A 23487-nucleotide genomic window follows, 5' to 3' on the forward strand; every position below is an offset into this window, starting at 1 on the left:
GGAAAAATCGAACTTTAGAAGAAATGGCTAGAATCATGCTTTGTGAAAATAATTTGCCAAAATATTTTTGGGCGGAAGCCACAAATACCGCTTGTTATGTTGTAAATAGACTAATGATTAGGCCAATTTTAAAGAAAACTCCATATGAAATTTTCAAAAATAAAAAGCCTAACATTAGTTATTTTCATCCTTTTGGATGTAAATGTTTTTTTTTAAACAACGGTAAAGAAAACCTTGGCAAATTTGATGCTAAAAGTGATGAAGGAATTTTTTCTGGGTTATTCCTTAAATTTTAAAGCCTATCGTGTATTTAATAAAACAACTTTAGTTGTAGAAGAGTCTATACATGTTGTTTTCGATGATAATCCCCTTCCGAGGAAGGATTCTTGTGTGAATGATGATGTAGGTGTTATAAATACAAATGACGTTAGACATGACGTTGGATAACCATCATCAAATGAAGAAACGAAAAATGAGGAAACTCATGATCCTCTTGAGAATCCAACCATTGAAGAAAGGGAAGTATCTTATCCAAGAGAGTACAACTATGTCAAGGATGGTGAAATTATAGGTGATCCATCCAAAGGGGTAACAACTCGATCTTCTCTTAGAAATATTTTTAATTATGTTGCATTTATCTCATGCATAGAGCCTAAGAATATTAAAGAAGCATTAAATGATTAACATTGGATTATGGCTATGCAAGAAGAGTTAAATCAATTTGAGAGAAGTAAAGTATGGACATTAGTTGAAAGGCCTAGTAATAAATCTACTGTAGGTACTAGATGGGTATTTAGGAATAAGCTTGATGAGAGTGGTAATATAGTGATAATCAATGCTAGACTTGTTGCTCAAGGGTATACTCAAGAAGAGGGCATAGACTATGATGAAACATACGCTCCCATAGCTAGGATGGAAGCAATTAGAATGTTATTAGCATTTGCATGTTTCAATGAATTTAAATTATATTAAATGGATGTTAAAAGTGCATTTTAAATGGTTTTATAAAAGAAGAAGTGTATGTGGAACAACCTCCAGGTTTTGAAGATTCAAATTTTCCGGATCATGTTTTAAAATTGACAAAAGCTCTTTATGGTTTAAAGCAAGCTCCTAGAGCTTGGTATGAAAGATTGTCAAATTTTTTAATTGAAAAAGGTTTTTCAGAAGGGAAGGTTGACACTACATTGTTTTTGAAGCATAAAGGTAAAGATTTATTAGTAGTTCAAATTTATGTTGATGATATAATATTTGGTTCTACTAATGATGTTCTTTGCCAAGAATTTTCTAAGCTAATGCAAAGTGAGTTTGAGATGAGGCATGACGGGGGAGCTCTCATTTTTCTTGGGACTCCAAATCAAGCAAAGAAAATATGACATCTTCATCAATCAAGCTAAGTACGTCAAAGATATGCTCAAGAAGTTTGGACTGGAAAATGAGAAACCTCATGACACTCTAATGAGCTCTTCAACAAAGCTTGACTTAGATGAAAGAGGTAAATGTGTAGATGTTAAATTATATAGGTCAATGATTGGATCTCTACTTTATCTAACTGCAAGTAGACCGAATATTATGTTTAGTGTTTGCTTATGTGCTAGATTTCAATCATGTCCTAAGGAATCACAATTACTAGCTGTTAAGAGAATCTTTAGATACCTTAAAGACACTCCTAGTTTAGGACTTTGGTATCCTAGAGACTCTAGCTTTAGCTTGCATGCTTTTTCTGATGCGGATTATGGAGGATGCAAATTAGATAGGAAAAGCACCTCCGGTACTTGCCAATTCCTTGGAAATATGCTAATTTCTTGGTTTTCAAAGAAACAAAATTGTGTTGCATTATCTACCACTGAATCCGAATACATTTCAGCTGGTAGTTGTTGTGCACAAGTTTTATGGATAAAACAACAACTTTTTGATTATGGAATTGAAGTAGGTACCATTCCTATCAAGTGTGACAATACTAGTGTTATTTGTCTCACTAAAAATCCTATCCAACACTCTAGAACTAAGCACATTGAAATAAGACATCACTTCATTAGAGACCATGTCACTAAGGAAGATGTAGTTCTAGAATTTGTTGATACTTTGCACCAATTAGCGGATATCTTTACAAAATCTTTAGATAAGTAACGATTTTGGACACTTAGGAAAGAATTAGGTTTGACCAATCTATCTTCACTGAGTGTTTAAAATAATTTTAGCACTTTTAATAATAAATGAAAAATGCTTATAATAGTAATTTTTGATTGCATTCATTGCTATTAGTTAGGGGGAGTTTATGATTCTTGATGAAAATTTAATTTTATGTTCAAATATCGTTTAAAGATTAATTGAATTGTTTGAACATGATTAATTTTCAATATATGAGTTGCCAATACCACTAGAGGAAATTAATTTAGCATTTTGGATGTTTAAAATCAATTTTAGCATTTTGGTGCAGAGGGAATCGATCCCCCCTTGAGGGAACCGATTCCCCCTTTGAAGGGGAACCGATTTCCCCCACAGGGGAATCGATACCCCCCTGGGGTTCTGGTTTTATCGGGTAGAACCCTTGGTTTTGGCTCAAAACTCTCTTCTCTTCTTTTACGTCGTTTCTCCTCTCTACGCTCTCCATATCTCCACTTTGCCTTAAATCAACGTTTTTAATCGGAATTCACTTCAAATATCATCCTCTAAACCTGTTGGAATCATCAAAAACGTGCAAACTTCATCTAATCTCACTCAAATCCGAAATCATTCAAGGTATTTTTCCAAAACTTCTTTTTATCAATTTATGAACATAGAACTAGTTTTAATTAGTTCTAGGTTGAATTTTTGATCGGGCATTGATTATTTAGTGATTAGAAACTAGATATTACAACTAATTTCATCAAAAACACAAGATTTTTTCAAAATTTTCTAAATTTTCGAAATAAAAAAATATTAATTTTCAAATTATTGTGTTTTGATTAAATTATGTTGTTATTATGAAAACTATACATATATTGTTTCTCAAAACCATATTTTTCAAAAGTTTTTCAAAAACTTTGCCCATTAGGATTGATTTAGAGAACCTTGAAATATTGAGGACTCAATTGAGTTTTGGGATTGATTGAATTGCATACATGTGTTTTCTAAATTGCAGGTTATCAATTCTATTTCGATTTCCTAAACCATGTCCAATTCTAAACGTGCTAGGTCTTCATCTAGTCGTTCACACCGTCAACCAAATCCACCTCCAAATCCTCCACCTATTCCAATTTCTAATCCTAATCCTATTGATCCTAATTTGACTATCCAAAATTCGTGTTTCAATCATCATGGTCCTAGAAATCATCGTTTTTGATATTATCAATATTTCGACTCTTACAAAATCCGGGAAGAACGTATTCCTTCTCGTCAAGCTATGTTAGCTATCAATTTTAAATATCTTCATCTTTTACAAGAGTGGAAATTTGATAAACTCTTTGACCTTGAACCCATCGTTTACCATCAACTTGTTCGTATTTTCTATTCTAATGTCGTTTGTGTTAAAAATCAAACTGAAACCGAAACCATAGGAATTCGTTCCTACCTTCTAGGACAATTCTTATATATTGACTCGGCTTACATAGCCAATACATTCGGATTAGATAATGATGGTATTTCAAATGAAAAACAGGTTTTAGGATCTCGTTATAAAAGAAGGGATAGTGCAAGTGTCCTAGACCTTCATGAACGTTTTCTTCATCTAATGATTTCTTGGTGGTTTCGACCATCCGGAGGTCGTTATTCTACTCTTAGAGCCTTAGATCTTTGGTGGTTACATTATTTCGAAAACAATATTTAAATCAACCTTCCTCAGATTATTTTTGCTGAAATTGTTGAAACCGTAAATCTTGTTCCTAACAAAAAACTCTGTTCATCTCTTGTTTACGGTTGCATTTTGAGTAATCTGTTTTCCAAAGATGGGCTTAGAGTCGGTCTAGATGTCGTTTTCCCCTTAAGAAACAAATTAACATTCTTTTCTTAACGAGAGCGGGATGGATTAAGGATAAGGAAACCGGTGAATGGGTTCGATCTTCTGCCAATACTCCGGGAGCTAGTTCTTCACGAGCTCCACCCGAAGCTGACGAAGATCTCGAGCTTGAGCAATTAATGCGAGACATCGATGAAGCCGAAGATGAGCCTGAGCAGCCCGAGGAGCAACCCGAAGAGCAAGCACAACAGACGCATACAATGCCTCCATATTTCCAATCCTTTATGGAGACATTCGATTTTAGATACGCTACTATGGATTCGCGCTTTACTTCTATAGAGTCCAATTTATCCACAATGGGAGCTCAACAATTAGAAATTCTTTGGGAAATGCGTGCAAATAATGAAGCAACCAACGCACGTATTAATGACCTCACTAACGAAATGGCCGTTATGCGAGCTCGTTTTCCTCCTCCTGATCCGGATATGTGATTCAATGTTTTGCTTTGAACTCCAAACTTATTGTTTTAACATTTTGAATATTTTGGAACGTTTGAATTTGTGGATTGATTGACTTTGAATTTGTTTGGATTTATGAATGGTTATAAATTATCTATTTGGTGTGATTAAATTTATTCAATATTGCATCATTTACTTCATGATTAGATATATGACCAATTTTGTCATTTCACATTAATTATGAATATTGATTATGAAACTAATGGCTAACGTTTCTCTTGCTTGTGATCTTAGCAGCTTATATTATATATAATCAATTGGCTAAATGATTTCAAAACCTTGTTTAAATTCTTTAAAATGTCTTTTTGATTTAACAAAAAGGGGGAGAAGTGTTAAAGTGTTTTTAAATGATAAATGGGAGAAGTGTTAAAGTGTTTTTAAATGATAAATGGGAGAAGTGTTAAAGTAAGGGGGAGTAATTTCAAAACTTGATTTCAAAATCATGATAAATGGGAGAAGTGTTCAAGTAAGGGGGAGTAATTTCAAAACTTGATTTCAAAATCTTAAAATTACTAAAATGTTTTGTTATATCAAAAAGGGAGAGATTGTTGAAAACATTTTGATATTTCGATATAACAAATTAAGTTAAATGAATTTTAAGATTTTCCAAATGATTTTCTAAGTATATTCGATAGAATTATTCGAATATCAAAACATTACTCCAAATCTTTCAAAGATCATTTTTAATCCTTACTCAAAGTGTAAAATTAAGTTTTAATCTTAAAACAATTTCAAAATAATTTTACAAAGTATTTCGAACCATTTCAAAGCCAAAAAAATTCCAGATTGCTTAGAGGGAACCGATTCCCCCCCAAGGGGGTACCGATTCCCCCCTGAATGGTTTGGCTCTGAGAATTCCAGTATGCTCGGAGGGAACCGATTCCCCCTAGGGGGTACCGATTCCCCCCTTGTATAACGGTCGAAATATTTGAATTTTACACTTAGGGAACCGATTCCCCATAGGGGGTACCGATTCCCCCCACGCTCTAAATTGTTTTATTAATTGTTTTCACACTAAAACGGTTATATGATCTTCACTAATCATCCCCAACGTTCAGAAGTGATTCAAGGTGTATTTAAACAAGTTCTGAAACCTTTGAAAGACAAGAAATCATAGAGAAACAAGAGAGAAAGCATCAAATACCAAGTTTGTGCAAATCAAGCCAATTTTCCTTTCAATATTCATTTTGCTTTCAAAGAACACCATTTGTGCTCATTTGTAATTATTTGTGAGTGTTCTTTTCTTGTTCTAGAATTGTGCAAACATCTTACCTTGTGAGGTTTTCCTTATAAGTTTGCAAATTTGTAATCTTCTCTTTGGGAAAGAGTGTTCTCAAGAATTGGGGTATATTCTTGAGGGTGTTGTAAGGTTATCTCTTTGGCCTCAAAAGAAAGAACAAATTAGTGAATTTGTTGGAAAATCCTTAGTGTGGATAGCTAAGGTAGTGGACGTAGACTTTGATTGAGAAAGTCAAACCACTCTAAATCGCTGTGCAATTACTTTCAATTTTCTGCAAAAGCTTCCACCAAAATTTTTAATTGCCAATTCACCCCCCTCTTGGCCAATTCCATCAATCGATTAACTCAACATATATACTATACATAGTTTATACATATATGTACTATAAGTTACATATATAGTTTACATGTATACATATACTATAAGTTACATAGATTAACTATTGTTTATAGGCTTTAGGTTAATGTTACATATGTAATTTATATAATCTATTGTTTATATAAACTATATATGAATTATCAAATGTATTTATACATATATAGTTTATAAAGTTTAGGATTTAGGGTTTATGTTTTAGGATATAGGGTTTAGGATTTTTATAAACTATATAATTTATTACTTTATATAGTTTATGCATAGAGTTTCTTTAATATATATATATATATATATATATATATATATATTCTATATATTACTTATATTTGTTATACATACATATATATACTATATTAATATAAATTATAACATATAAACTATATATTTTATATAGTTTATACATATATAGTTTATATATATATATATATATATATATACTATATTAATATAAATAATATTTTATAAACTATATACTTTTTATAGTTTATATACTTTTTATAGTTTATACATATATAGTTTATATACATAGTTTATATGTATAGTTCACATAAACATAATTTATATATATAGCTTATAATAATTATATAGTTTATAATATAAATATAATTTATAATTTTATATAATGTTGACATAAATATAATTTATATATATAGTTTATAATAATTATATAGTTTATAATATAAATATAGTTTATATAATTTATATTATATATATATATTATATTTTTTCAATTTTTTTGAATGAATGCAAGTTAGTATTTTTTCATTATTTCTTCACATTTTGCATTTATTTCGATTTAATCCTTTTGTGTTTTTTATTTTATTTTAATTTTAAGTCTTTAACTTTTATATATATTCAATTTAGTCCTTAAATTAATATTTGCATATTCCATTGTTAGTTGTTATTTATTTATATTTTTGTAACTGACCCATAATTTTTTAAATGTGTTTAATTTAGTCCTTTTTTATATTAATTTAAACCTCACATTTTAAATTTATTTCTATTTAGTCCCTTACCTATGTGTGTTGTTTAATTTATATTTTAAGATTTTATTTGTAATTTTACATTTCTTCAATTTTGTCATTAAATTTATATTTTTTTACAAAATTGATCCATGAATATTTATTTTTCTCTTAATTTACTCGAAATCATATACAATTACAACTTCCAATTCAACAATCACAAAAGATGACAAAATAAAAACGACCTGAACTCAATCCGTATCCGATAAACATCCGACCTGAATTTTATCTGTCAATGATGTGACCCGATCTGAACGAGATCCGACTGAAGTCCACTCGAACTTGAATTAACCTGGTCTTTATCTGCTTCGGACCTGAACTATTTTTACCTGAACTGACATTAATCCAAATTGAAAATGACCCGACCTGAACCCGATCTAGATATGATGTCAAATCAACCTGAAAATAACCCGAATTGATTTGACCTGACATAAACCTGATCCAACTGAAACCTGTCCGATTACCTGATTTTACAGTCCTACTGGTGACTAGTTAGTCCAACTTACCTTATGGGCTTCCTTGTGCTAAATCAATGTCCCCAGCCCATATATATAAATAGAGGCTCTCAAAGCTTCAGCTTCAAGCGTCAGTTCGTTCATTGCCTTGGATTCCGATAGAGAAAGAGGGAGAGAGAGGAGTAGATTTTCGCTTCTCTCCGTCGTTCGTCGTCGCTTATTAACGCATTTCTCAGGTAAATTTCTCTACCTTCTCGATTTCCGAAACGGATTTTCATTTTGTAGTTGATTTTTTTTCTAATTTAGCTTATGGCTCTCCAGATCTGCCTTTTTTGGAATTTGACTTCACTTTTGTTTCAACATTGTGTTAATCTCTTGAATTTTCATTTCTTTTCGTAGTTTCATCTTTTCCCAGTTGTAGACACTAATTTTCGTCGACATATTTTTCCCCTTTATATGTACCTACATATTTATATATACATATTTTGAAACTACGTATATAATATATAGTTTTTAATAGTTTTTAAAATTATATAATATATAGTTTAAAAAAAACATTTTAGAAAATATATATAATATATAATTTTTAAAATCATTTTGAAAACTTATATATATATATAGTTTTTGAAAACATTTTTGAAAACATATATATTATAGTTTTGAAAACATTTTGAAAACATTTATATATTATATAGTTTTTAAAACGTTTTTGGAAAATTTATATAATCTTTTTTTTGAAAACATGTTGAAAAATTCATATATTATATAGTTTAAAAACATTTTGAAATTTATATATTATATGTTTTTGAAAATATTTATGTATATATATATTATTTATTATTATTATTTATTTCATTTTTATTTTATTTTATTGTTTTGGTCTTTTCCAGGTCCAAGTTCAGGGTCCATTTTTTAATCCAACACAGGCACGGCTCCAGCCCGTAGGACAGGCCTGATCCAGCCTGTTGGAGTTTAGGGTTTGGGAACCCTAAAACATGTTTAGTCACCGCGCCGCACGGGAGTCCAAGGGTCATGGGCGAAACGGCCGGCCGTTATCCCGGGACTGACCCATCCCGGGATGGTCGGTCAACCACGAACCGAGCACTCCACAATATCCGGGGTTCTCAACGGCCGGCGGGGGTTATAAAAACCCACGGCCAAGTCACTGCCAGGGTCAGAAAACATCCACAGAAAACCCAAGAATCAGGCACAGCACACCGAGAGAACAAAGAAACCAAGACCAGAAACCATCATCGAGTACCACACAGTCAAAACACATCAACACAACAAAAACATAGAATATCACAACATCAACACAGCATCAACAGTACTAAAATACACGAAAACAGAGCCAAAATAACATCACTGAAGCCAAACCCCAAACACAAGTAAAGGAATACATAAAAAGGCCAAAGCCAAGAGAAACCGAGAGCGGGCACGGCGAGAACAGAAGCGGAAAGGTCGCCGGAAAGGTAAAAGGTCGAGACTTTTTGTTTAGATCTACTCCGATAGGTGGGGTTTTTGGGGATTTTAGGCTTGGATTCGTGTTTACGGGGTTAAGGGGAACATCTTGCTAAGGTTTGGTTTTGTTTCCGGCGGCCGGGGCGGCGGCGGACGGCGGTTCAAGCCCCGGAGCGGTTCCGATCATCTCCCCCGCTGAGAGAATTGAGAGAGACGAGAGAGAGTGCAGAGAGAGAGGAAAAATGGCCAAATTAGAGAAATGAAAAAGCAAAACCCTATTTTCGGCTTTAAATACGAAATTCAAAACGGCGTCGTTTTACGAAGGATTGATCTGCAAATAGAATATTTTTAAATCCTCTCCGCAGTCCCTGGTATTTTGGATCGGTTTTCATTTTGGTCACTATTTGTAATTTTGACCCCGAATTTGCAATTTAATCAATTTGGTCCCTATTTATATTTTTTTGAATATTCTGTGAATTGGTCCCCTAACTTTTTATTTGTTCTTTTGCAGTTCATTTTCTAATTCATTAAGCTCAATTTGTTCCAATTTGATCATAAGTTTTATCTTTATCTTTTTTTTTATTTTACTTTTAAATATTTTTTTTAACTTAACCTTTTATTATTATTATTTTTTATTTATTTCTTGCATTCATTATTATTATTATTATTTATACCTTTTATTTATTAGCATCTTGTTTTCTCTTTTTATCTAACATATTTTGTTTCAGTTGTGATTTCAGCCGATCAAACGGTAAGTAATTCGGATCGAATAATTTTAATTTTAATTTAAATTCTAATTTTCGCAATTAAAGACAACCGATAAATTAATTGGTACCGAAAGGGCGGTTCAAGGGTGCTAATCCTTCCTTGACCGTAATCGACTCCCGAACCCGACATATTTTTGGTACAACGCAGATCAGGTAAGATGGTGTCTGATCCACCTAAATTCGTTTTAAAGTGATCGGTGGCGACTCCCAATTCGTTTAATCCAAGTCGAAGCCCAATTCCGGGGCCCACACCGAAAGGCGGTTACGACAGCTTGGCGACTCCGCTGGGGACAGGTAAGTGAGTCAGGCCAAATTAATTTTCGGTTATCTTTTTATGCGAAAATTGTAAATTTTAATTTTAATTTATTTATTCGATTCCAATTATTTGCCCTTTGATTATTTTTCCAAGTAAATAGTTGTACTAACATTTTTTCAATGATCCCATATTTTCGAAAAGTTTCATCTCAGGCTCTATACCCGAGCTCCGAACCCTTTTAAGTGGGGGTGAAAGCGACGCATTCGTGTGAATTTATTCACCGCATATGCCTAGCAAGTAGCCTTCGGGATTCATATACCTTATGTCTTCGTGTGAATTTATTCACCGTGCGGGCATAAGGGAATGTGTCCCCTCGAGTTTAACTTGGTCCGCACAAGCCTGTGATGGGTTTAGGACTAAGGGTCTGGTAAGCCCAAGGGGGCACCGGCAAGGAGAACTCGAGTACCGTTTTTAGAACCTAAACCGGGAGAGTACAGGGAAGTAGAGCCCACCCCAAAACCTCATTCCAAACCCTAGGATGCTTTGTTTCCTGCTTTATTTTCTGTTCAAAGCATGCGAACTAGACAAATATGCGGTTAGGATTTGTTTAAAATTAGCCTGCGGAATAGAAATCATGTCCGGGTAGGAATTAAAGCATGAGGGGTAGATATCATGTGGGGTAGGATTTTTCATTTTTTTTTATTGTTTTGATTTACCTCACTAACCCTTTTATTTTTTTGTTCTATTTTATTTTGTGTTCATCGTTTGCATCATTTAAAACGATGTGTTGATCCACCAAAAATGTGTTTGTTAAACATGAATAATCTGCATTAATGGACGAATGGGTTATAATACAAAGAGATAAAAAACAAAAAAACTCAGAAGTCCAACCGTGGTCAAAGAATACTCAAAGGCAAAGTTACAGGGGCAATACGAGGAAAAGGTCACTGACCCGGTCGATCCTTTCGAAAACTACAAGAACAAGATGGTAAAACACTAGCTGAGCTGGATGTCATTACTGATGAATTCAAGAGGCAAGCTTCGGATAATTTCTCTTGATGGAAGGCTCCAATGACACTTTCGTTAGAAACAAGCTCGGTAGAAAGTGAAAGTCGAAGATGCAGTCCTTCGAGATTTTTTTTTTGGGGCAAGCATCTCATTATTTGCACATTTTAGCCAAAGGAGCCGGAATGGTGCGACAGGATATTCAACTAGTGAAAAAGACGAATTAACTTGTCAGAAGCTGTACAAGATTTGTACCATCAAAAGAGTTTTCTTGTCTCTTCAGACGTAACACTTTTGTCACCAATAAGGGTTATTCAGAATAACAGGCACATTTTTTGGATCAATGCCTCGGACATTTCATACATCACATATTTAGACATTTTGCATTTCTTATTTTCTTTGCATTTTGTTATTTTCTTTGCATTCACATTAACTAATATATACATGTCTCATCAAAAGGAGTAAATACTGGATACACCGCCTCAAGTATTGGACACCCCATCCATATAACACTCATTTGAAGAAGAAGAGGATGGAAGCCAGAATTACACAAATCGAGGAGAATATGTTAAAACTATAAAAGGAGCTAGAAGACAAAATAAACCAGAATAGTCGAAATACTCTAGAAACAATCACAAAGAACCAAGAGTCCTTGGTTGATCAGATTGTTGCCAAGTTAATTGGCCTACAACAGACCAGTGCGCCTGGGGCAGGTTCATCGGAAGGGGTAACTATACAACCTACCCCACAAGTGGTTATCTCACCTGAAATCTTACCAGAACTTCGAGGGGACTCATCTGCTGCAAAATCAAAGCCCTTGTCCTCTGTATTTAACCCTAAGAACAATCCGGGTTATTACCATGTACCGGATTTGGATGAAGAGGAAAAGGCGAGGAAGATGGAGGAAAAAATCAAACAATTGGAGGACCAAATGAATATAGTCAAAGGAGACCGTGACTACCATGAAATCGATGCAACGGAACTTAGTCTAGTCCCGGAGTTGGTTCTTCCCCCGAAATTTAAGTCCCCGGAGTTCGAGAAGTTTGACGGGAATAGTTGCCCATCCGTTCACATCACCATGTTCTGCCGAAAGATGACAGGATATGGAGGAAACGACCAACTCCTGATCCACTGCTTTCAGGATAGTCTGTCGGGCTCAGCCATTCGGTGGTACAACCAGCTAAGCCGATCAAATATCAAGACCTGGAAGGACCTGGCCAAGTCATTTCTGGAACAATACAAGCATAACAATGATATAAGGCCAGATCGAGTTATGCTACAAAACATGGAAAAGAAGCATAACGAGAGTTTCAGGCAGTACGCACAAAAATGGAGGGACTTGGCTGTGCAAGTTCATCCACCGTTAGATGAAAAGGAAACTCGGAAACTTTTCGTGCAGACTCTGAAGGCTCCATACTTCGGGCATCTGGTGGCGATCACATCAGGAAGCTTTTCAGACTTGGTTATGGCCGGAGAAATGATTGAGTCGGCCATAAAGCAAGGCAAGATTAAGGATGGGGAAGCCAGTAAGAAGCCTCTTATGAGGGAGAGGGATGGAGAGGTTAATAACATCAAACACTCCAGCAAAGGTGTTACAATCTCCAGCCCAAAATCAACTGCAGCTGTACCGTTAGGTACTTCTAAACAAGATTCCAGAAGGGAAAGGGAACATTTCGACCCAATTCCCATGACCTACAAAGAGCTTTACCAGCAACTTCTTGACACCCATGTGGTGTCACCATATCCAGTAGAACCCATGAAGCCCCCATACCCCAAGTGGTATGATGAGAATGCGTATTGTGAATATCACGGCGGAGTCCCATGGCACACAATTGAGAACTGTTACGCATTCAAGAGGGTTGTACAAAAGATGCGTAACCAGAACTGGATCGACTTCAACAACTTAGGGGCATCCAAGTGAGGAATATCATTTCATCATTTGAGGCATTCTGTTTGACTTTGTTTTTCTTCCATTTTTTCTCAAAGTTTTTGTAAGAACATTTTAATCAAATTTATGTTACTTTAAAAAATGTTAAGCAATGGATCATATTTGCAAATTTGTAATTCTTTGCATATCATTTGAATTAAGAAACTCTGTAAACGATTCAAAGTTATGAATCTTTGACGAAGTAACATGATTTAATAACAAGGACTTTGACCTTATCCAGAATATACCCTCAAACACCATACCCCGCTCTTGTAATTAACCAATATACCCTTTTCCTTTCATAAGGTGCGGACAACATGGGGCATCATTTGCATATGACAATTACTATGTTTTTTATTTAAGACGTTCAATGACGATGATGATATTTACAAATGAAAGAGTCGAGTAGGTGAATCCAGTTTAAGTCAGTTGCTGGAAAATTGAGCTCTAAAGATGAGATTCCTTGACTTTCAAAAACACCTAAGCTATAACAGGTTCTTCTTGACAATCTTAGGAAATTAAATCCGTAAAAACTGAGCTATTCCGCTAAGGCAATTGGTTATAGAGGAAACTTGAAAGCCCTGGCCTTATGAGTAGATTACGTTCAAACCATGACATTGCTCGGACACTTGGCAATTCGGTGTTTGCTCCACTGCTCTTGTCAGGCTGAAGACTCCGTGATGAGATGAACCCTTCAGTTAACTCGATAAGAGTGATTATAATATTAAGCTGTCCCTCTAAAGCAATTGGTTAAATGCCCTGGCTTTATGGATTCAGCTAGTCAGATAACGCCAAATTAAATCAAATTTATCTAAGCAAGAAATTTTTGGTAAAATGGACTAAGGGAGTTAAGGAACACCTGTTATAGTTGACTACACACAAGCACTCAAGAATTTCATTTTTAGACCGATATTTTTTGCACTGTCTTTGTTGGAAGAGCCTACAAAGCTTGAACAAATGAAAAATTTCAGAGGACTGAGATAAAAGGTCTAGTAATTGATCATGCTAGTTGCGTCATTTTGTCCGCACCCAATTAAAGTGCCAAAGCATGTGGCGATATTTAAAAAAAATGACATTTTTTACCAAAAAAACCTTAGAAAGGAGGCCAACCTGAAGCCGACTTGTCCCTTTGAACATTTGTCAAAGATTTGTAACTCTGAAAGCATTAAAAGAGCTCTTGATTCCTTTGATATTTTTGAACTCACATTTACAATTTGATTCAATTGCGAACAATACTTTACATTTCTCTCTCCTGAAACAAGAAAAAGGAGAAAAAACGTTTTCAAACAGAACAATCTCAGATATGAAATGTCTGTAAAGCCCAAGCTCGAGAAGCAAATGGGGCACGATCGACTCCATGGACCAGATTGGAAGGCAAAGCACGAGACTCCATCCAAGAAATAACACATAATTTATTCATGTTGCATGCATCTTAGACATACTTAGGTGCATCACATTCATCATTTTAGCATACATAATTTTGCAGCTTTCAGAGTCAAGCTTCGACTTCAGGATGAAGGTTACTCGACTTGCAAGCACCTTTAAAGAACGATGGTGTAACTCAGCAGCAAGAAGCTACACCTCAACCGACTTTACATAACTACATATCTCAGATGGGTTCGAGAACCAATTCAGATCAAATCTAGTTCAGTTCAAACTCACCAGGAGCAACATGTTTTCAGTTAACACTTTCAAGCCAGATTTCAATTCCACGACGGAAGATATCCGGCTGTCAGAATTTATCAGTAGGTTTTCCCAGACCAGCTTAGGGGAACCACCGGAAGAATCATGACCGTTTTCGACCCGTAAAGGGAAGTCATTTTTAAACAAACTATTTGCAGCTTAGCTCAAGGCCAGAAGGGCTATCTGCCACCAAGACCTTTGAGTTCGACTACGCTCAGCTCCAAGGCACATCATTTGCAGTATAGCTTAAGTCGAGAAGAGCTATCTGCCAAAGACCCTTAAGTTCAATTACACTCAGCTTCAAGGGCATAACATTTACAGCATAACTCAAGGCTAGAAGGGTTATCTGTTAGCAAAGACCTTTGAGTTCGACTACGCTCAGCTTCAAGGCACATCATTTGCAATATAGCTTAAGTCGAGAAGAGCTATCTGCCAAAGACCCTTAAGTTCAATTACACTCAGCTTCAAGGGCATAACATTTACAGCATAACTCAAGGCTAGAAGGGTTATCTGTTAGCAAAGACCTTTGAGTTCGACTACGCTCAGCTCCAAGGCACATCATTTGCAGTATAGCTTAAGTTGAGAAGAGTTATCTGCCAAAGACCCTCGAGTTCGATTACACTCAGCTTCAAGGGCATAACATTTACAGCATAACTCAAGGCTAGAAGGGTTATCTGTTAGCAAAGACCTTTGAGTTCGACTACGCTCAGCTCCAAGGCACATCATTTGTAGAATAGCTTAAGTCGAGAAGGGCTATCTGCCAAAGACCCCCGAGTTTGATTACGCTCAGCTTCGAGGGCGCATCATTTGCAGCATAACTGCTATCTGCCAAAGACCCTTAAGTTCGATTACACTCAGCTTCAAGGGCATAACATTTACAGCATAACTCAAGGCTAGAAGGGTTATCTGTTAGCAAAGACCTTTGAGTTCGACTACGCTCAGCTCCAAGGCACATCATTTGCAGAATAGCTTAAGTCGAGAAGGGCTATCTGCCAAAGACCCCCGAGTTTGATTACGCTCAGCTTCGAGGGCGCATCATTTGCAGCATAACTTAAGTCAAGAAGGGTTATCTGCCAACCAAAGACCTTCGAGTTCGACTACGCTCAGCTCCAAGGCATATCATTTGCAGCATAGCTTAAGTCAAGAAGGGCTATCTGCCAAAGACTCCCGAGTTCGATTACACTCAACTTCGAGGTCATATCATTTACAACATAGCTCATGGCAAGAAGGGCTATTTGTCAATAAAATTGTCGAGTTCGACTCTATTCAGCTCGATGATACCTCAATCACACTACTGTTTGGCTGCAATCAAGGTTTTCATATCCAGAAGAAGACTTGGGTTAGCCGTGCCTTAGTGACAATAAACCGTTTTTCCGGCAGTATAGCTTAAGACGAGAAAAGCTATTTGTCAACGAAGACCTTCGGAGTTCGATTTTATTCAGCTCGAGGGCCTATCAACCACAGGGTGGAGTCAAGAAACTACTTTCAAGTCGAATTTTCCAACCCAGATCTTTAAACCGAGGAAAAGACCGAGGCAGACTACAACGAGAAACCACATCCCGATTCAAATCCCGAACTGCGGCTTCAATTCTATATTATTTCGAGATGGACTCGACTTCGCGACGGAGGAGCCATCCGCAACCCAATTCGACAGGGAGTTATTTTTCAACTCCACAGAACGAAAATTTGTGTCTTTTTATCTTTGTCCTATTTTTCGTTCCACGAAAAAGGACAAAGAGGGGCAGCTGTAGACACTAATTTTTGTCGACATATTTTTTTCCCCTTTATATGTACCTACATATTTATATATATACATATTTTGAAACTACGTATATAATATATAGTTTTTAATAGTTTTTAAAATTATATAATATATAGTTTTAAAAAAAAAACATTTTAGAAAATATATATAATATATAATTTTTAAAATCATTTTGAAAACTTATATATATATATAGTTTTTGAAAACATTTTTGAAAACATATATATTATAGTTTTGAAAACATTTTGAAAACATTTATATATTATATAGTTTTTAAAACGTTTTTGGAAAATTTATATAATCTTTTTTTTTGAAAACATGTTGAAAAATTCATATATTATATAGTTTAAAAACATTTTGAAATTTATATATTATATGTTTTTGAAAATATTTATGTATATATATATTATTTATTATTATTATTTATTTCATTTTTATTTTATTTTATTGTTTTGGTCTTTTCAAGGTCCAAGTTCAGGGTCCATTTTTTAATCCAACACAGGCACGGCTCCAGCCCGTAGGACAGGCCTGATCCAGCCTGTTGGAGTTTAGGGTTTGGGAACCCTAAAACATGTTTAGTCACCGCGCCGCACGGGAGTCCAAGGGTCATGGGCGAAACGGCCGGCCGTTATCCCGGGACTGACCCATCCCGGGATGGTCGGTCAACCACGAACCGAGCACTCCACAATATTCGGGGTTCTCAACGGCCGGCGGGGGTTATAAAAACCCACGGCCAAGTCACTGCCAGGGTCAGAAAACATCCACAGAAAACCCAAGAATCGGGCACAGCACACCGAGAGAACAAAGAAACCAAGACCAGAAACCATCATCGAGTACCACACAGTCAAAACACATCAACACAACAAAAACATAGAACATCACAACATCAACACAGCATCAACAGTACTAAAATACACGAAAACAGAGCCAAAATAACATCACTGAAGCCAAACCCCAAACACAAGTAAAGGAATACATAAAAAGGCCAAAGCCAAGAGAAACCGAGAGCGGGCACGGCGAGAACAGAAGCGGAAAGGTCGCCGGAAAGGTAAAAGGTCGAGACTTTTTGTTTAGATCTACTCCGATAGGTGGGGTTTTTGGGGATTTTAGGCTTGGATTCGTGTTTACGGGGTTAAGGGGAACATCTTGCTAAGGTTTGGTTTTGTTTCCGGCGGCCGGGGCGGCGGCGGACGGCGGTTCAAGCCCCGGAGCGGTTCCGATCATCTCCCCCGCTGAGAGAATTGAGAGAGACGAGAGAGAGTGCAGAGAGAGAGGAAAAATGGCCAAATGAGAGAAATGAAAAAGCAAAACCCTATTTTCGGCTTTAAATACGAAATTCAAAACGGCGTCGTTTTACGAAGGATTGATCTGCAAATAGAATATTTTTAAATCCTCTCCGCAGTCCCTGGTATTTTGGATCGGTTTTCATTTTGGTCACTATTTGTAATTTTGACCCCGAATTTGCAATTTAATCAATTTGGTCCCTATTTATATTTTTTTGATTCTGTGAATTGGTCCCCTAACTTTTTATTTGTTCTTTTGCAGTTCATTTTCTAATTCATTAAGCTCAATTTGTTCCAATTTGATCATAAGTTTTATCTTTATCTTTTTTTTTATTTTACTTTTAAATATTTTTTTTAACTTAACCTTTTATTATTATTATTTTTTATTTATTTCTTGCATTCATTATTATTATTATTTTTTATACCTTTTATTTATTAGCATCTTGTTTTCGCTTTTTATCTAACATATTTTGTTTCAGTTGTGATTTCAGCCGATCAAACGGTAAGTAATTCGGATCGAATAATTTTAATTTTAATTTAAATTCTAATTTTCGCAATTAAAGACAACCGATAAATTAATTGGTACCGAAAGGGCGGTTCAAGGGTGCTAATCCTTCCTTGACCGTAATCGACTCCCGAACCCGACATGTTTTTGGTACAACGCAGATCAGGTAAGATGGTGTCCGATCCACCTAAATTCGTTTTAAAGTGATCGGTGGCGACTCCCAATTCATTTAATCCAAGTCGAAGCCCAATTCCGGGCCCACACCGAAATGCGGTTACGACACCAGTCTCGGAAAAGCGTCGTATATTCATTAAATTGCTCCGATCTGCCTTTTTCGGATTGAAACAATCCATTTCTCCCTTGTTTCCAATCGTTCCTCGAACGATCATCTCATGTTTGTTTTGATTTCATACCGTTGGATTTTTTTATTTTTCAAATTCTATATATGATTGTGCAAATTCATGTGGATTTTGGTGTTTTGACAGAAGTAAAAAATGGGGTTGTCTTTCGCAAAGCTATTCAGCCGGCTTTTGCCAAGAAGGAGATGCGTATACTGATGGTTGGTCTTGACGCTGCTGGTAAAACCACCATCCTTTACAAGCTTAAATTGGGAGAGATCGTCACAACCATTCCTACCATTGGTAAGTAGCTTTCTTCACATTTGAATAAAAATGAATTTTTGTTGCAAATTGTGATGATTTTATGCAATCTTGTAGGATTCAATGTTGAGACCGTGGAATACAAGAATATCAGCTTCACCGTTTGGGATGTTGGTGGCCAGGACAAGGTACCAAGTTTGGTTTTTTATTTAAAGATTTTTTTACTGTAGAGGTGGCATCAAAAGATTAAAAAACTAGGGTTTCTTATATCTGTTCTGTTTATGGCAATAATTTGTACAGAATTTCATGGTCTTATTTATTCTATAAGCAATTAAGCATCTTGATAACCCGAATGTGTAGTTCCATTGAAGGAGAAAATATGGAGTAGGTGTTAGATAGGTATGTGCAAATATGGATGCTTAGTGCTTAAAATCGAATCTTTAGGTTTTGAGTATATCTTAGATCTTGCTAGATCTATTAGAATAACGAAAAAAAGGCGTTTATTATTTTGACTTTTTGTTTCTCTATTATTTGACTTCTTGATCTGATATGATTGTGTATATAGATCCGACCATTGTGGAGACATTACTTCCAAAACACACAAGGACTTATCTTTGTGGTTGATAGCAATGACCGCGATCTGTGGTTGAAGCTAGAGATGAGTTGCATAGGATGCTGAATGAGGTACTTTTAAGCATAAACTTTTCCTATTGCTGGGGCTAATGGTTCTGATGAATGGTTTTGAAATTATTAAAGCTGCACTCTGAATGGGTTTTCTTGTGCTGAAATCTAATATGTTTTATGCGCAATGGCAGGATGAGTTGAGAGATGCTGTTTTGCTAGTATTTGCAAACAAGCAAGATCTTCCAAATGCTATGAACGCTGCCGAGATTACTGACAAGCTTGGCCTTCATTCTCTCCGCCAGCGCCACTGGTAAGATGAACCATTATCTCTCTCTTTCCTGATGGTCTATATGTGTGGATATGTATGTAGCCCTTTGTATAATTTCCTTTTTTGCAGGTACATCCAGAGCACATGTGCCACTTCTGGTGAAGGTTTATACGAGGGACTGGACTGGCTCTCAAACATCGCAAACAAGGTGCTACTTGTATTTGGGTTTCGTCAGTTCCTCATACCTTATATTTGCTTACGCTTATACATACGTACACAATTGCAGGCATAGATGGCACCATTGAGTTGTCAGCCCTGGATTTTTATCCTGTTCAAGTGTTTTGTTTTTCATGTTCATTTGCTTCTTGCAAACCTTCTCATTTATTATATGTAGTTTAACAATAATTGACAAATTCTCAAAAGAAAAATCTCCCAAATTTGTGGTATTGCCAGTTTCTTGAATGCCTCTTTTAGCTTGTGCGATAAACGAGAGACCCCATATGCTAATACAAAATAAGCTCCTGCAAACTTTGAGAAAAAACAATTAATTCACTGCATGAATTCATTGAAACTATAATTAAAACCATAGAACTAGAGTAAAAACAAGTCGAATGATAATCGACACTTGGTAACAGACTGCGACAACGACTAAAGAGTACATAGAAAATGCAGTCTTCATGGATATGCTGCACCGTCTTGATGGTTTAGAAAAGCCTCTCTCGGAAAAAATCAACCGCAATGGTTATTGCATTATTTAGCTCTGACATGATTAACGTTGAGTGAATCTAAATCTATTGCTTCCGTGTGATTCTTACCGTCTCCGGAAAGTTGGATCGAAGGCCCAAAAATGGACATCTTCTCTTTTAAGTTCCGAATTGCCTCGTGCTTATTTGCCAATACCATGAGCACCTTGATCCTCCTGAAAGAAACATTGCTAGGCCTATGACCCTTCTCTATCATCTCCAAGAAACACTTTTCCGCTTCCACCAGCTTCCCCATATCACAAAGCAGATCAAACAGCACATCAGATACCAAAACATAAGACCCAAAACCTTTCTCCACCATGTCATTCCACAACTGCAGTGCCATTTCCACCTTTTCATGCTTCCTAAACAACCTGATTAGAAACATACAAGATTGTGTATTCGGCAGGCACCCGGAATACATCATCCTCTGATACAAACTATACGAGCTTCTCAAATCATTCGACCAATAAAAGACCCTAAAGAACAGATTGTAAGTAGTTGCATTGGGACTCAAACCCTTTCCGTCCATTTCATCCATCAAACTAAAAGCATCACCAAGCCTCTTTGCAATGGTATAGTTTCTAATGGCGGCATTATACGCTGCAACATCGGGGTAACATCCATGCTCCTTCATTTCCTTCAAAATATCTCTAGCTTTGTCGGGCTGACCGACCAATCCTAAACCGCCGATAATACTCGTATACGTGATCACATCGGGCCACAGTTCCTCATTTCTCATCTTGTCAACAACCTTGTAAGCTTTATCAATTTCCCTATTCTTGCAATACACATCAACTAAGCAATTATATGAAACTACATCCGGTCTAACACCCAATTCCTTCATTTCATCAAAAAATCCCTCAGCTTCCTCATAGGACTTCCATCCAGACAAAAGTATATTAAAAGTCTGCAAATTTGGCCTAAAATCATGTTTTAAACTATGATAAACATTCCTAGCATCCGTCATACTTTTCTCTTGGGACAATGTCCTTAATAAAGCATTAAAGCAAGAAATATCGAATTCAGAAACAAGTTTCTTAAACCTCCAGAAACTTATTACAGTCTCTCTAACTGAACAAACCTTAGCAATTCTAGCTAAAACGACTTGCATGGTTCTAGGGGTTATCAAAGACTGATCTTTTCTCTTAATATCAATTAAAACCTCCCAAATTTTATCAAATTTCCTGCTCCTGCCCAGAACATAAAGCATGGTATCCAAAGAAAAGGCGGTGTGATAAAACCCTTTTCTTTTTCCTGTATACTGAAAGAAGTCAAACGCGTGCAAAGGATTGCCATGGCTAAACCTGAACCTTTTCAGCACTTTGTCGATTAAATCGTTTGAGAGAAAAACCCCAGTTGATTTTAAGGATTGGGTCAGGTTTTCTGAAGAGGTAGAGCTAGATATTATGCGGTAGACGGTGTCGACGTCATTGTTTAGGGGAGGGTTCGAATCAGAGCAAAAGAAATTGAAGGTCAGAAATGAGAGTGGTGAAACGTACCTTGAAGCGGATTGCTGGGAGAGAGGGATTCGAATTATCATTGCTTATTTTTGCGATATCTGATTACTGAGAGATGATAACTTTTTGCTTTTTCTTTTGCTATTGGAGTTCACTGGCGGAGGGAGAGGGCAAAACAATAAGAGGGACTATTTCACAAGCCTAAACTCTCAAGCAGAAAAAGTAAAAACGACTCCTATTACGGGAATAAAATGATTAATTAAATTAAAAAATATTTTTATTAAAATAAAATAATTACAAAGTAAAATATATTTTAAATATTCTCACTCATTTAACAATAGATATACAATCGTCATTTGACAATAAATAATCGTTGATGCGTAAACTCATGATCTCTAACAACAACAAATAATCAAATGTAAGGTTTTCTTTTATGATTTAGTGCTTTTAAGTTCTTTATTTAACCTAAACTCAAATTTGTACATGATCATTTTTTTTTCTTTTTCTGGAGTTAACTAAACATAATTACGTATAACTGAGTTACGATTCAACACAAAAAAAAAATCATTATTTCAAAAAAAATCATTGATTATTTTTAAAATACGAATGGTAAATCTACTATTTATTGGGAATGAGTTTATCAATGGCTATCAGAATAATCCCCGAGAATTTTAAAACATTGGCATCATCCCCAGCAATAGGCGATATGGCTAGGGGAGCAGAATTCGACATAAATCTATTGTGACAGTCTTTAACCTTGTTGGTTCCGATTCTAACGGAGTCTGTGGCTTCGAAAAAAGCATCTCTGGAAGTAGCGGTGAAGGAGCTCTGGAAATAGCTCAAAGCCTCATTGTAATCACTTTGGCAGAGCTTAAGTCGAGTTTGTGAGACCGGATCTTTCAATTGTTGAACAAGGTTGTAGATTTTATCCAGGGTGTCCTGAATATAAATGGCTGTCACCGAGAAGGAGACCAAGGTAAGGCCGTGCAGGTCGGCGTTCGCCGCACGAGGGTCGTTGCCGACTGGAGAAATGCAAAATGCGTAGTCTTCCGACGGCTTGCAGATACTGTCGATCAAGGCACGATCAGCATGGCAGACATTGAAGGAATAAGAGATGACTAGAAAAAATATAGTCATGAAAGAAGAGAATTTGAAGGAAGCCATTTTTCTAGTGTTCTTTTGCTAATGATTGTATTATCTTTATAATCAGAAATGTGTTTGGTAATATTTTTATGCATTAATTACAGAAGATATTCCAAAAAGAGGGAAAAATAGTATATGGTATTTATTTAACACTTTATTTCTTAACAAATTTCTCATTTATCATACATCAAAGAAACTTAATGGCGTAAAAGATTATAATCTAAGATTTGAAAATTAATAACCGATAGATAATGTAAGATTTGCGGGAATGACATTAGCAATTACAAGTGGAAATTATGAGATCCTTATTTCAAAAATTAATACTCTGGAAAATTATTCAAATTAATAATTAAATATTTTACTATAAAAAGCGTTAAAACTAATTGGAACCAAACATTGGAATGAATGTGAGGGCTTTAGCTTTAAGAATAACATGACAGTGCTGAATTCTGGAAGG

General features: G+C 35.7%; 2 protein-coding genes, 1 long non-coding RNA gene and 1 pseudogene across 3 annotated transcripts; 1 reads left to right on the forward strand and 3 right to left on the reverse strand.

The window, feature by feature from the left end:
- Nucleotides 1-7836: 7836 nt before the first annotated feature.
- LOC120136420 lies at nucleotides 7837-18538 on the reverse strand. Its single transcript, XR_005517339.1, has 3 exons — nucleotides 18477-18538; nucleotides 10348-10354; nucleotides 7837-7949 (listed from the first exon to the last, which is right to left on the reverse strand). It is a non-coding gene; the product is annotated as an uncharacterized LOC120136420 (long non-coding RNA).
- Nucleotides 18539-18687: 149 nt separating this feature from the next.
- LOC120136419 lies at nucleotides 18688-19991 on the forward strand (annotated as a pseudogene).
- A 371-nt stretch (nucleotides 19992-20362) lies between these two features.
- On the reverse strand, nucleotides 20363-22068 carry LOC120136423 (putative pentatricopeptide repeat-containing protein At1g02420). The gene has a single exon (XM_039152471.1). It carries the CDS (start codon nucleotides 21968-21970, stop codon nucleotides 20435-20437), a length of 1536 nt encoding a protein of 511 aa, XP_039008402.1. The 5' UTR covers nucleotides 21971-22068; the 3' UTR covers nucleotides 20363-20434.
- Nucleotides 22069-22505: 437 nt separating this feature from the next.
- LOC120136436 (pectinesterase inhibitor 5-like) lies at nucleotides 22506-23051 on the reverse strand. Its single transcript, XM_039152479.1, has one exon. The coding sequence runs from the start codon at nucleotides 23049-23051 to the stop codon at nucleotides 22506-22508; it is 546 nt and encodes a 181-aa protein (XP_039008410.1).
- Nucleotides 23052-23487: the final 436 nt, after the last annotated feature.

The sequence above is a fragment of the Hibiscus syriacus genome, unplaced genomic scaffold (assembly GCF_006381635.1).
Source record: "Hibiscus syriacus cultivar Baekdansim isolate YM2019G1 unplaced genomic scaffold, ASM638163v2 tig00110630_pilon, whole genome shotgun sequence".
Taxonomy (NCBI): Eukaryota; Viridiplantae; Streptophyta; class Magnoliopsida; order Malvales; family Malvaceae; genus Hibiscus; species Hibiscus syriacus.

Coding starts and splice junctions, on each gene's coding strand:
- LOC120136436 (XM_039152479.1), bottom strand. CDS start 23,051: ATGGCTTCCTTCAAATTCTCTTCTTTCATGACTATATTTTTTCTAGTC.
- LOC120136423 (XM_039152471.1), bottom strand. CDS start 21,970: ATGATAATTCGAATCCCTCTCTCCCAGCAATCCGCTTCAAGGTACGTT.